Source organism: Mustelus asterias, chromosome 15, assembly GCF_964213995.1.
Source record: "Mustelus asterias chromosome 15, sMusAst1.hap1.1, whole genome shotgun sequence".
Lineage (NCBI taxonomy): Eukaryota > Metazoa > Chordata > Chondrichthyes > Carcharhiniformes > Triakidae > Mustelus > Mustelus asterias.
Genome location: NC_135815.1, coordinates 3875696 through 3890290, shown reverse-complemented (window position 1 = coordinate 3890290; position 14595 = coordinate 3875696). Strand labels below are relative to the sequence as shown.

Here is a 14595-nt window from a genome sequence, read left to right as displayed (position 1 = left end):
ATCACACCAATTCACCAGATTCTCTATCTCATTCCTGTACTCCGTCTTGTCATTGTTTGAGATCCGAACAACTACGGTGGTGTCATCCGCAAACTTGAAAATCGAGTTGGAGCGGAATTTGGCCACATAGTCATAGGTGTGTAAGGAATACAGTAAGGGGCTGAGGACACAGCCTTGCGAAGCACCAATGTTGCGGATAATCATGGAGGAGGTGTCATTATGGTTTAGCATGTCTTTGGGAAACTTCAATCTTATTTATACCTCTCATCGTGTGAGGATTCAACTCACAACTTGCAAAGTGCTGGATTGGACAAACACATGTTTGATGACCTACAGCTCTGATATTTTTGTTGCAACACCAAAGATTCATCCTCAGAAGTCTAAGAGCCTTGTTCATGTTTTAGTGTGAGTCTCAGTTAGTGTGAGTCTTAACTGGTGTAAGTGTGAGTTGGTGTGAGTCTGTGTTGGTGTGAGTCTGAGTTGGTGTAAGTCTGGGTTGGTGCGCATTTGAGTTGATGTGCATCTCAGTCAGCGTCTGTGTGCAACTGAGTATTGTGTGTTTTCCAATGGCAGGGAGCCCCTCCTCTCTCCAGCCCCGCTCCCCAGCCCCCAGCAGATGGCAGGGACTGAGTGATGTGTGTTCTGTAACTTCCTTTGTGAATCCCGCCCCGAGAAGCCGGGGCTGACTTTGTGGAGTTTGGAAGCCCTTGGCTTGTGCTCCCGTTGGACGGGGAGGGACAGACATTGAGCAGCGGAGAGGGGGCGGCCGGATGCGGGGTGAATGAGGGGGAGTGATGCTTGGTGGATCGAGGTGAGTTCACCCCTCTGCCGCGTGCTTGCTGACAATACTGCACAGCAAAGTAGGAGCCAGAGTTGGAGGTTTTGAGATTTATTTTCTCTCGCTCTCCCCCCACCCTGGACACCCAGAGACCAGTGCAATTCTGTAGATATGATACATACCAGCTGCTGCCTGCAGCATATCAGAGAGTGGGAGAGAAAACAGAATTGCTTTCCCTTCTACTGGGGACTTTTCTGGAATGCATTAATAAGATGCATTGGGATTTGCTGATGTCTTTGTAATGTTTAATAAGAAAAATCCACGGAGAAAATTTGTATTCGCCCCCCTCCTGCACTTTTTACACCCCCTCCTGGGTGGCTTATGGTCTAGGTTGGAGGGAGGGGCTATTCCTGGAGTAGGTTTGTTTTGGAAAGTCATTTCTAATTCACAGTTTCTCTCTCTCCCTGGCGAGTGTTTCAGATGCAATCGCAGATACCGCTCTGACCTCTGGCACTACTTCGCAACCAGAATTTTATGAATGGCCCTGGAGGAATGGGGGCGGGAATCATTCAGGCTGGCCTTTGTAAGTAGACATTGTAAAATATTATGTAGCCAACATTCAGCGCTGCTCCAATAACACTGCTACTGCAGGATTCTCCGCTGTTGTGGCTGGGATTGAGTACAAAATGTTTTAAACTCTGAATTTGTGCTTTATAAACCGCATTGCAACACAACTCAGAGTAACTATAGCGGATGTCGTTTTCCACCCTCTCGCTCTGACAAGCTTGTCATTTCCTCTGAGACACTCTAGTATTGTACTGCCTCTTTACACACACACACACAGTACAGAAGGAGGCCATTTGGCCCATCGAATCTGCACCGACAACAATCCCACCCAGGCCCTATCCCCGTAGCCCCAGGTAATTTAGCATAGCCAATGCACCTAACCTGCACATCTTTGGGCTGTGGGAGGAAACTGGAGCACCCGGAGGAAACCCACGCAGACACGGGGAGAACATGCAGACTCCACACAGACAGTGACCCAAACCGGGCATCGAACCCGGGTCCCTGGCGCTGTGAGGCAGCAGTGCGAACCGCTGAGCCACCATGCTGCCCAACATACACACACGTGTATAAAACATACACACAAACATATAAAACACACAAATACACACATATGAAACATACACATGAATATCAAACATGTACACATATAAAACATGCACACAACATAAAATATACACATATAAAACAGACACACATCAAACATACACTCATATCAAACATACACACATGTATAAAACATACACACACATATAAAATATACACAAACATATAAAAAATGTGCACATAGCTATAGAACCCTCCAAAACAGTCTCCTGTCATCCAAGCTACTTAGGTGTTTATCTTTTTTTTGTGATGTGGAGATGCCAGCGTTGGACTGGGGTGGGCACAGTAAGAAGTCTCACAACACCAGTTGGAGTCCAACAGGTTTATTTGAAATCACGAGCTTTCGGAGCGCTGCTCCTTCATCAGGTGATGAAGGAGCAACGCTCCAAAAGCTCGTGATTCCAAATAAACCTGTTGGACTTTAACCTGGTGTTGTGAGACTTCTTAATGCTTTTTTAAACAATATAAACTTAATCCATCTATGGTTACTGATCATTTTAACCATTTTTTGGGAGGTAAAATCAATTAAATTCTTACGATTCCAGTGAGCAATAACACTTAGAAGTTGGTGCAAGGTTGAAGGAAGGAATTCCAGTGTGCAATCCTTGCCATTGGTGCGAAATGCCCTTGCCGTTTGCTCTAACGCATGCGTTTAATATTAACAAATGTGTTAAATTTGCAATGGGGCGGAGACGGTGCCAAGCTTTGTGTTTCTAAATCAGGCTGGCGAGTAAAGTCCATCATCACTTCTGTGAAATGGGTGGGCTGGAGTGACTGAGGAGGGGGAGTGAATGACTGGTAAATCAACAGTTAATTTGAATCATCTATATAAATACACACTGTCCATTTTGAACCATCATTCTCCTTGTTTGACGTTTTAGTTTAGACTTCTCATGCAACCTTCTCTGTTGCAAACTGTTGATCAACATTTCCCGAGTTTTGCTTCATGTCAAAAGTCACAATGTAGTTGCAGGCTCTAACCATTGGGTGACTCTGTGGAGCGAGTTTCTAAAATTCCTCAATGTTTTTGCCAGTTCTCATACATCAAAACAATTCACACATCAACTGGCCATAGGCAACTTGCCAATACGAAAATTACTGGAAAAATAAACATGCTGCTGAAACTTTTGCCTTGCATTCATCTGGACAGAGACAAGAATGCAAAATTTCAAAGAGAACAACAATTTAAACTGCTTAAGAAGATGATGCTGATCAAAAAATTGATCAACAGGTGCAGTTAGCCATTTCACAATGCTGCTATGAATCATAGAATCCCTTCAGTGCAGAAGGAGGCCATTCGGCCCATCAAGCCTGTACCAACCGCAATCCCACCCAGGCCCTATTCCCGTAACCTAACATATTTACCCTGCTAACCACCCTTGCACGAGAGTCAATTTAGCATGGCCAATCAACATAACCACACATCTTTGGACTGTTGGAGGAAACCGGAGCACCCGGAGGAAACCCACGCAGATGCGGGGAGAACATGCAGACTCCACACAGACAGTGACCCAAGGCCGGAATTGAACCCGGGTCGCTGGTGCTGTGAGGCAGCAATGCTAACCACTGTGCCACCTTATGAAGTAACAACACGAGTGGTATTTTCCATCAAACCACAACCATGTTCTGTCTATCACACAAATGAGGAATATGGTATATGAATTTCAGTGTTGGTGTGAGGCTAGGAATATAGGCCGTACATCCCAATGGCAGATCGTATCAAACAGCAAGTCCCTTCGGCTGTTTGCAATAAGCAGAGTATGGATTGTACTCAATAAGCCGTACCTGCAGAATTCAGAACATAATGTCTAATGTTAGATGTGATTTCATGTTTGGACAGCACTTGCTGAACAATTCTGAGTGTGATAAGAATTACATTACAACCAATTTAAGCTTATCAGTTGGGCTCATAACTTAAAGTTAAAGTTTGTTTATTAGTCACAAGTAGGCTTACATTAACATTGCAATGAAGTTACTGTGAGAATCCCCTAGTCGCCACACTCCAGCGCCTGTTCAGGTACACTGAGGGAGAATTTAGCATGGCCAATGCACCTAACCAGCACATTTTCCGGATTGTGGGAGGAAACCGGAGCACCTGGAGGAAACCCATGCAGACAAGGGGAGAACTTGCAAACTCCACACAGACAATGACCCAAGCTGGGAATTAAACCTGGGTCCCTGGCGCTGTGAGGCAGTAGTGCTAAACATTGTGCCACGGTGCTGTCCCCATGTGACTCCTTGGATCGTTTTACACTCATTACAGGCTATATGTCTTCTGCAGGCAAAAGCAACATGTCCAAGCATTAAGCCTTTTTGTGCATTAAACAAAATTGAGGGGGACAATTGTTGCCTGGTGCATTTTGTGCGGAATGCCCCACCCAATCAGAATAAACTTGCCAACCAATCTGTGCAGTATAAATTGTTGGTCCCTTTGAAATTTGGTATTCTTGCATCTGTCCAAATGAGTGCAAGATGAAAAGCTTCGACAACTTGGCTCTTTCTTCAGCAGAATTTCACTATGGTCCAGCGGGCAATCGCTAACCCTTGGTTGTGGGTTCAAGTTTCAGACTAGAAACTGGAGACATAGTCCAGGCTGGCACTTGTGCGGCACTTAAGATGTAAGATGTAAATAGTTGTCCCATCTGCCCTGTCAGTGGGACATCAAAGTATCTAAGGTATTAAAAGAAGAACATTATAGTTTTCCCCAATGTCAAAGCTGATAGATGTCCCTCAACCAAAACCAACACTGATTATCTGTCTCTTGTGTTACAATAGTGTCCCCGCCATTTCCCATGTTACAATAGTGACTACACTTACTGAGCAGTAACAATGTCCTGAGATTGTGAAAGGTCTTTCTTTGTACATGAGCTTTATTGCATAATTATTTCATGAGATGTGGGTGTCATTGGCTAGGCCAGCATTTATTGCTGTCCCTAATTGCCTTGAGAAGGTGGTGGTGAGCTACCTTCCCGAACCGCTACAGTCCATATGTTGTAAGGTCACCCACAGTGCTGTTAGGGTGAGAGTTCCAGGGTTCGACCCAGTAGCAGTGAAGGAATTGTCGATATATTTCCAAGTCAGGATGGGGAATTTGCAGGTGGCGGTGTTCCCGTGTATCTGCTGCCCTTGTCCTTCTGGGTAGTCGAGGTTGTTAGTTTGGAAGGTGTTGTCTAAGGAGACTTGGTTGATGCAGTGCATCTTGTAGATGGTGCACACAATTGCCACTGTGCGTCGGTGTTGGAAGCCGTGAATCTTTAAGGTGGTGGAGTCCCAATCAAATGAGTTGCCTGACCAGGGGACATAGTTGCAGGATAAGAGAATATTCATTTAAGACAGATTTGAGGAAGAATTTATTTTCTCTCAGAATGGTGAATCTTTGGAATTCTTTAACCCAGGAAGCTGTGGAGGTTGAGTCCTTGAACATTTTGAAGGCTGAGATCGATAGGTTTTTAATCAGTCGGGGAATTAAGGGTTACAGAGAGAAGGCAGGAAAGTGAACTTAGCGAGTGTTAAATCAGCCACGATCTTATTAAATGGTGGAGCAGGTTCGAAGGGCTGATTAGCTTCCTCCTGTTCCTATTTTTTGTGGTCTTATAGCCCAATGCTTTGTCCTGGATGGTGTTGAGCTTCTTGAGTGTTGTTGGAGCTGCACTCATCCAGGCAAGTGGAGAGCATTCCATCACAATCTGGACTTGTGCCATGTAGATGGTGGATAGGCAGTTGGAGAGTCAGGAGGTGAGCTACTCAGTGTAAAATTCCTAGCCCCTGGCCTGCTCTTGTGCCACAGTATCTATGAGGCTGGTCCAGTTCCGTTTCTGGCCAATGCCAACCCCTGGGATTGACCCAGTGTGTTGTTTACTAAGCAATGCTGACAAAGAAATGTCACAAATATTTCCCAGCCAATGGTTTACTTCACTTTTGGACGTGTAGTCACTATCACTATTATTACAGTTTTGGTCCCCTTATTTGAGGAAAGATGTAGTGGCATTGGAGGCAGTTCAGAGGAGGTTCACTAGATTGATTCCAGAGATGAGGGGTTTGTCATATGAAGAGAGATCGAACAGTTGAGGCCGATACTCTCTGGAATTTAGAAGAATGAGGGGAGATCAAATTGAGGTATACAAGATGAAAAAGGTATGGATAAAGTAGACGTGGAGTGGATGCTTCCTTTTGTGGGGCATTCTAGGACGAGAGGTCATAGTCTTAGGATAAGGGGTAGCAAATTTAAAACAGAGTTGAGGAGAAGCTCAGTTAATGGTAGGGCATTGGGGAGAGTTACAGAACAAAGAGATCGAGGGGTACATGTTCATAGCTCCTTGAAAGTGGAGTCACAAGTGGACAGAGTGGTGAAGAAGGCATTTGGCATGCTTGGTTTCATTGGTCAGAACATTGAATACAGGAGTTGGGATGTCTTGTTGAAGTTGTACAAGACATTGGTAAGGCCACACTGTGTACTGTGTACGGTTCTGGTCACCCTATTATAGAAAGGGTATTATTAAACTAGAAAGAGTGCAGAAAAGATTTACTAGGATGCTAACGAGACTTGATGGTTTGAGTTATAAGGAAAGGCTGGACAGACTGGGGCTTTTTACTCTGGAGCGTAGGAAGCTGAGGGGTGATCTTATAGAGGCCTATAAAATAATGAGGGGCACAGATCAACTAGATAGTCAATATATTTTCCCAAAGGCAGGGGAGTCTAAAACTAGAGGGCATAGGTTTAAGGTGAGAGGGGAGAGATACAAAAGTGTCCAGAGGGGCAATTTTTTCACACAGAGGATGGTGAGTGTCTGGAACAAGCTGCCAGAGGTAGTAGTAGAGGTGGGTACAATTTTGTCTTTTAAAAAGCATTTAGACAGTTACATGACAGTTATGACTTAATGGAGGTTTATAAAATGGTGGGGGGGATGGATAGAGTGGGCGTTCAGAGACTATTTCCTTGGGTGAATGTAGCTGTTACTAGGGGGCATAACTATAAGGTTCATGGTGGGAGATATAGGAGGGATGTCCAAGGTAGGTTCTTTACTCAGAGAGTGGTTGGGGTGTGGAATGGACTGCCTGTTGTGCTAGTGGAGTTGGACACTTTAGGAACTTTCAAGCGATTATTGGATAGGCACATGGAGCGCACCAGAATGATAGGGAGTGGGATAGCTTGATCTTGGTTTCAGACAAAGCTCGGCACAACATCGAGGGCCGAAGGGCCTGTACTGTGCTGTACTGTTCTATGTTCTATGGGTAAGGTGGGTATAGAGGGATATGGGCCAAATGCGGGCATTTGGGATTAGCTGAGGGGTTTAAATATGGGCGGCATGGGCAGGTTGGGCCAAAGAGCCGGTTTCCATGCTGTAACTCTCTATGACTCTATGACTCTAAGCTACCTCTCCCAAAGGGTTGTGAATCTGTGGAATTCGCTACCCCAAAGTGCGGTGGATGCTGGGACAGTGAGTAAATTTAAGGAGGAGTTAGACAGATTTTTAATTGGTAATGGGTTGGAGGGTTATGGGGAGAATGCAGGAAAATGGGGATGAGGAGCATATCAGCCATGATCGAATGGCGGAGCGGACTGGATGGGCCAAATGGCCTAATTTTGCTCCTATATCTCATGAACTTATTACAGGTGTATGTGGTGGCCAATTTGCACACAGCAACAACTTGTATTTATATAGTGCCTTCAATGTCATATATCAAATCAAGGATCCTAGGAGGAGTATTATTGCACAGAAGTTGAAGGCTTGCTAAAGCAGTAGATATTGGGATATGTTTAGGAGATTTTAAGGAGTGTCTTAAAGGAAGAGGGAGAATTGGAGAGATTTAGGGAGGGAGTTCCAGAACTTAGAATCATAGAATTTCGACAGTGCAGAAAGAGGACATTTGGCCCATTGAGTCTTCACCAACTCAGCATCTTACCCAGGCCCACCTCCCCTGCCCTATCCCCATTACCCCGCAGGGTCTGGGCATTTGAAGGCACAGCCATGCATAGTGAATGAATGATTAAAATTGGGAATGGGCAAAAGGCCAGAATTGGAGAAGAGTATTTATCTCCGATGGTTGTGGGGTGGTAGAGGTTACCGAGATAGGGAGGAGCGAGGCCATGGGGGCGTTTGAAAGCATGATGGAAGTTTTAAATTTGAGGCCTGCCACAATGTCCCACAAACGGTGAAGACTGTTTTGATGATGATAATTGAAGGAGGAATGTTGACCAGGACATCAAGAAAACTCACTGCTTTTCTCATGATGTGGCTGCTGTAAGCTGATTGCTGGAATAATACTTTAGTCTTACGAAGATCATTCAACTATCTTCAGTCATTGAGTGTAAAGTGTGATGCAGATTGCAAAATAAATTTTAAAATGAAATTCTCCAGAAAGGAGATTTTCTAATATTCAGCCATTGCTGTTTCGTGAAGGCAGAAGTTGCCCAGGATAAAAACTGTGTGACTCCCTCAAACATAGCAGTATACAAATACTATTTATGTAGATGTACACACATCTGTGAACACTGATAAATGGACACACACATGCACACACAGAGACACAAACACAGATACATGCACATACATACTTATACACACACACACTTACACAGATACGTGCAGACGCACACACACTTATACACATACGTAAGAACATAAGAACTAGGAGCAGGAGTAGGCCAGCTGGCCTCTCGAGCCTGCTCCATCATTCAATAAGATCATGGCTGATCTTTTTGTGGACTCAGCTCCACTTAACCGCCTGCTCACCCTAACCCTTAATTCCTTCACTGTTCAAAAATTTATCTATCCTTGCCTTAAAAACATTCAATGAGGCCTCAACTGCTTCACTGGGCAGGGAATTCCACAGATTCACAACCCTTTGTGTGAAGAAGTTCCTCCTCAACTCAGTCCTATATCTGCTTCTCCTTATTTTGAGGCCATGCCCCCTAGTTCTAGTTTCACTTGCCAGTGGAAACAACTTCCCTGCTTCTATCTTATCTATTCTGTTCATAATCGTATATGTTTCTATAAGATCTCCCCTCATTCTTCTGAATTCCAATGAGTATCACCCCAGTCTACTCAGTCTCTCCTCATAAGCCAACCCTCTTAACTCCGGAATCAACCTAGTGAATCTCCTCTGCACTCCCTCCAGTGCCAGTATATCCTTTCTCAAGTAAGGAGACCAAAACTGTACACAGTACTCCAGGTGTGGCCTCACCAGCACCTCATACAGCTGCAACATAACCTCGCTGTTTTTAAACTCCATCCCTCTAGCAATGAAGGACAAACTTCCATTTGCACAGATACATCGACATACTCATACAGACTTATATAAACAATACACAGGTACATGCCCACACACACGCTTATACACACACATATACACAGATAAAGTCACGCAGAGACTTTATATACACACAGATACTTGTACACACATAGATTTACACCCATACACAGATAAATGTATACACACAGGTTTATATATATATACACACACACACACACACACACACACTGGTACATAGATAACACATGCAGACACATGTACACATAGTCTTACACACACAAAATCAGATACACTCACACACAGACTTATATCTACACATATCAGATACACGCAAACACACACACATGTACAGACAGGGGAAGTTTAGAGGAGGATTGATCCTCGCTAACACTCACATGCTGTGGAATGCGTGCATTTGATGTTGCGAATAGAGATTAAGCTGGGAGTTGTTCTTTCCCCAGCACTGACCACCAGAACTCTGGAACCACTTTTAGCAGCAGCCCATTGTCAGATGGTGATGAGAGCCACCATTCTACTGAGGAAATTGGACTTCCTTGTGATTTCACCATTGCTGCGATTAATTTCGGGGGTAGTTGGGATGATAAAGAACAAGTGTCGCCCTGAGTGGAGTGAGTTGATTTTCAGTTCAGAGAGTAAAGTGGAGAGAGGACATGATCCAGGCTTTTAAAATGCAGCAAGAAATACTGTCGATAATATTAGATGTAAGCAGAATATTGAGAGGAAAATGTAAATTTAAAATTAGTAAAATACCACCACACATTGGCATTTCATACATGGTAAATAGTGCAATATCTATTATTGAGCGAAATGATATTCTGAAATAACAGTTGGGAAATTATAATTTATTGTCAAAGACTTGCATTATGTAGCATTTACCAACACCACAGTTCCATGGTGCTTTGCAATCAATTAAGTACTTTTGAAGTGCAGTCACTAATAAAATGTAGTTAGCGTAGCAAGCTCCAACAGACAGCAAACTGCCAATTGACCCATTCGTGGGGCATGGGAGTCACTAGCCATTGCCCATTCCTAGTTGCCCTTATTGAGTTGCTTGCTAGGCCATTTCAGAGGGCAGTTGAGAGTCAACCACAATGCTGTGGCTCTGGAGTCACATATAGGCTAGACCAGGTAAGGACGGCAGATTTCCCTAAAGGACATTAATCAACCAGATGGGTTTTTTCTGACAATCGACAATGGTTTCATGGTCATCAGTAGATTCTTAATTCCAGATGCTTTTTTTTATTGAATTCAAATTCCACCCTCTGCCATGGCAGGATTCAAACCTGGGTCCCCAGAACATTAGCTGAGTTTCTGGATTAATAGCCGAGCGATAATACCTCTAGGCCATCGCCTCTTGGTTTGTGTGATGTTAATTGAAGGATACATTTTGGCTGTAACACTGGGGAAGAAATATCCTGATTTTCACCATCATGGAATCCTTGGCATTGACCCAAGAGGGTGATGGGGCCTTGGTTTAATGCCAGTTCTGAGAGAGCGCATCTGGGACAGTGCAGCAGTCCCTCCATGCTGCACTGGATGTGTCAAGCTGGAGTTCAGACTCCAGAAGCTGGAGTGGGAGAGGAATCCGGAACTTCCTGATGAGAGGTGAGGGCTGTGCACCCCAGAAACGGACAATGGTTCAGGTATGTGCCACTTATTAAAAGCATGCTAATAGCTGTGTTAAAATAGAGCAGAAAGGAATTTAGTAGAGCAACTGAAAGCCCAGAGGTCTGCAGGAGAGTCATTTAGATCCAAAACATTGGCCGGAATTTTACCGGCACGCCCGCCCAAGGCTTGTAAGAGCGCGTCTGAAGCCAGCGGGGAATGCTGTTCTGTGAGCCTCATGCTGGTAAAATCAGGGCCATTAACTCTGTGGGGGTAAAGCGGTTGATGTGGTGTATATGGATTTCTGCAAAGCATTTGATAAGGTTCCCCATGGTAAGCTTTTGCAGAAAATACGGACACATGGGATTGAGGGTGATTTAGTGGTTTGGATCAGGAATTGGCTAGCTGGAAGAAAACAGAGGGTGGTGGTTGATGGGAAATATTCATCCTGGAGTTCAGTTACTAGTGGTGTAACGCAAGGATCTGTTTTAGGGCCACTGCTGTTTGTCATTTTTATTAATGACCTGGATGAGGGTGTAGAAGGATGGATTAGTAAATTTGCGGATGACACTAAAGTCGGTGGAGTTGTAGACAGTGCGGAGGGAAGTGGCAGGTTACAGAGGGACATAGGTAAGCTGCAGAGCTGGGCTGAGAGGTGACAAATGGAGTTTAATGCGGAAAAGTGCGAAGTGATTCACTTTGGAAGGAGTAACAGGAATACAGAGTACTGGGCTAATGGTAAGATACTTGGTAGTGTGGATGAACAGAGGGATCTGGGTGTCCATGTGCATAGATCCCTGAAAGTTGGCACCCAGGTTGATAGGGTTGTTAAGAAGGCGTACGGTGTGTTAGCTTTTATTGGTAGAGGGATTGAGTTTCGGAGCCAGGAGGTCATGTTGCAACTGTACAAAACTCTGGTGCGGCCACACTTGGAGTGTTGCTTACAGTTCTGGTCGCCGCATTATAGGAAGGATGTGGAAGTGTTGGAAAGGGTGCAGAGGAGATTTACCAGGATGTTGCCTGGTATGGTGGGAAAATCGTATGAGGAAAGGCTGAGGGGCTTGAGGTTGTTTTCATTAGAGAGAAGAAGGTTAAGAGGTGACTTAAGAGAGGCATACAAGATGATCAGAGGATTAGATAGGGTGGATAGTGAGAGCCTTTTTCCTCGGATGGTGATGGCTAACACTAGGGGACATAGCTTTAAATTGAGGGGTGATAGATATAGGACAGATGTTAGGGGTAGGTTCTTTACTCAGAGAGTAGTAAGGGCGTGGAATGCCCTGCCTGCAGCAGTAGTGGACTCGTCAACATTAAGAGCATTCAAATGGTTATTGGATCAACATATGGATGATATTGGAATAGTGTAGGTTAGATGGGCTTTAGATTGGTTTCACTGGTCGGTGCAACATCGAGGGCTGAAGGGCCTGTACTGCGCTGTAATGTTCTATGTTTCTCTGCACAGATGCTGCCAGACCTGCTGAGTTTATCCAGCATTTTCTGCTTTTATAACGAAAGCCCAGTGTCTTGATTATGAAGATTAGGATTGAGTTGTGTCAGAATATTTCTCTCTCGCCTCCTCTGCTCTGGAATTTCCTGTTCCCTTTCATAGTCTATTAGGTTCTCACTCTGGCCTCTGACTCTATACTTACCCTTGGATTGAAGTGAAACAGGTTTCCCCTATAAACTGACCTCCTAATGCAGGTTAGGTCCTGTGCTGTCCAGTCGTGTTCCCTGCCTCATTGTCCAGCAACAAGGATGCATTGATCAATAAGGCTGACAGTATGGTTCAGTATATCCAAAGCAGAGTTCCAAGGGCAAATCTCTGACCCAGTCACATTAATTTTATTTTAAAATGCCTGATGCACAATCTAGATATATATGCTTCAGGTGGAGAACTGTGTTTAGTTCTGAGCACCGCCTTTTAGCAAAAATGTGAAGGTGTTAAAGAGAGGGCAGAAAGGATTCACGAGAATGGATCCAGGACTTACATGGATCGAAAGGAAGAAAGTAAAATACTGTGAATGCTGGAATCCGAAACAAATCAAAAAATGTTGGAAAATCTCAGCAGGTCTCACAGCATCTGTGGGGAGAGAATAGAGCCAATGTTTCTAGTCTGGATGACCCTTTGTCAGAGCTTGCAGATGTTGGGATTGTTCTCCTTGGAGAAGGGAAGGCTGAGAGGAGATTTGACAGAGAAATTCAAACCATGAGGGGTCTGGACAGAGTAGATAGGGAGAAACTGTTCCCACTCATGGAAGGTTCAAGAATGAGTGTTATGGGGATAGGGCCTGGGTGGGATTGTTGTCGGTGCTGGCTCAACGGGCCGAATGGCCTTCTCCTGCACTATAGGGATTCTATCGAATGAGAACAGTTTTAAAACAATTGGCAAAAGAAGAAATGGAGACACGAGGAGAAACTTTTTCACACAGTGAGCGAGTGGTTATGATTCAGAATACGCTGCCTGAGTGTGTAGTGGAGACAGGTTCAATCAAGGCATTCAAGAGAGAATTGGATTATTATCTGAAAATGAAAAATGTGCAGGCCTACAGGAGAAGGCAGGGGAAAGACACTAGGTACCCCTCAGTCAACAGCACACAAACCAAGCATTGTTCACTCAGAGCTAACATGGATACAATGGGCCAAATGGCCTCCTTTTGTGCTGTAACAATTCTGTGATGAGTCCTATCGTGAATATTTACTGTGACTCAGTAACCAAGGAAATAAAGTGGCCTCATTGAGCAAGAAACATTTGCTCTCACTGTCCTTCCTCTTACCATGACACAAACATTCGCAAAGGTTAAAGTTCACAAGCACAGTTTGTGGTGTTATGAGTAACGTGATCCCATGACCAGTGATGGAGTTTTCTTAATTTACTAATCAGAAGCGCAATGCTCCAGATGTGGATTCTCAATTAGCCACATGTGGCTAACATCTTGCACACCGCTGGTTTAAAAGGCCCTGTTGATTCAGTGTTCCGTAAATATTGGAGCACAGCCCATCAATTGAACGTGACATTGCTGTTATGTTGATGGGTCTTGGAGTCACAGCAGCTGGTTTGGAGATTAAGTGTGTATTTTATTGACAAATGATTTGCCCCATATTTTTCAAGTCAATTTTGTTTCGCCTGTGGAAGGCGCTACATTGTCACGCTGATGTGGGTAGGAAGGGAGAAGGGGTCATGAAAAGGGAGTACAGGGAATTAGGGAGACAGCTGAGAAAGAGGAAAGCAAAGGTAGTAATCTCAGGATTACTGCCTGTGCCACGGGAAGGTGAGGGCAGGAATGGAGTGAGGTGGAGGATGAATGTGTGGCTGAGGGACTGGTGCAGGGGGCAGGGATTCAGGTTCCTGGACCATTGGGACCTCTTTAGGGGCAGGGGTGATCTGTATACAAAAAACGGGTGGAACATGAATCACACGGGGACCAATATCCTGGCCGGTAGGTTGGCTAAGGCTACTGGGGAGAATTTAAACTAGATAGGTTGGGGGGAAGGGAGCTAGAAGAGTTGACTAGGATCAAGGAACTAATTGATGGGGGGGAGGATGCAGGGGTAAGGGGAATTACAAAATTAATGGTAGAGGAGAGGGTGCAAGTGAATGAAGGCGGTAATTTAGATAAGGGAGTAGAGGGAGAGGGTGTTCGCGACTCATCAAAGCGGGTCCAGATAAAAGCTGGAATAAGGACACTTTGCCTGAATGCACGAAGCATTCGGAACAAGGTGAATGAGTTGATGGTGCAAATCAGCACAAGTGGGTACGATCTAGTGGC

The 14595-nt window shown here is 44.6% G+C and overlaps 1 protein-coding gene across 1 annotated transcript in view; it reads left to right on the top strand.

Annotated features, from left to right (window-relative positions):
* Positions 1 to 685: 685 nt before the first annotated feature.
* The window catches only part of LOC144504774 (zinc finger protein PLAG1-like), a 36043-nt gene continuing 22133 nt past the window's right edge, over positions 686 to 14595 (top strand). The window contains exons 1-2 of the mRNA XM_078230517.1: positions 686 to 811; positions 1259 to 1361. Coding sequence (XP_078086643.1) covers positions 1317 to 1361 — 45 coding nt within the window. The 5' untranslated portion in view covers positions 686 to 811; positions 1259 to 1316. The remainder of the gene's footprint in view (positions 812 to 1258; positions 1362 to 14595) is intronic.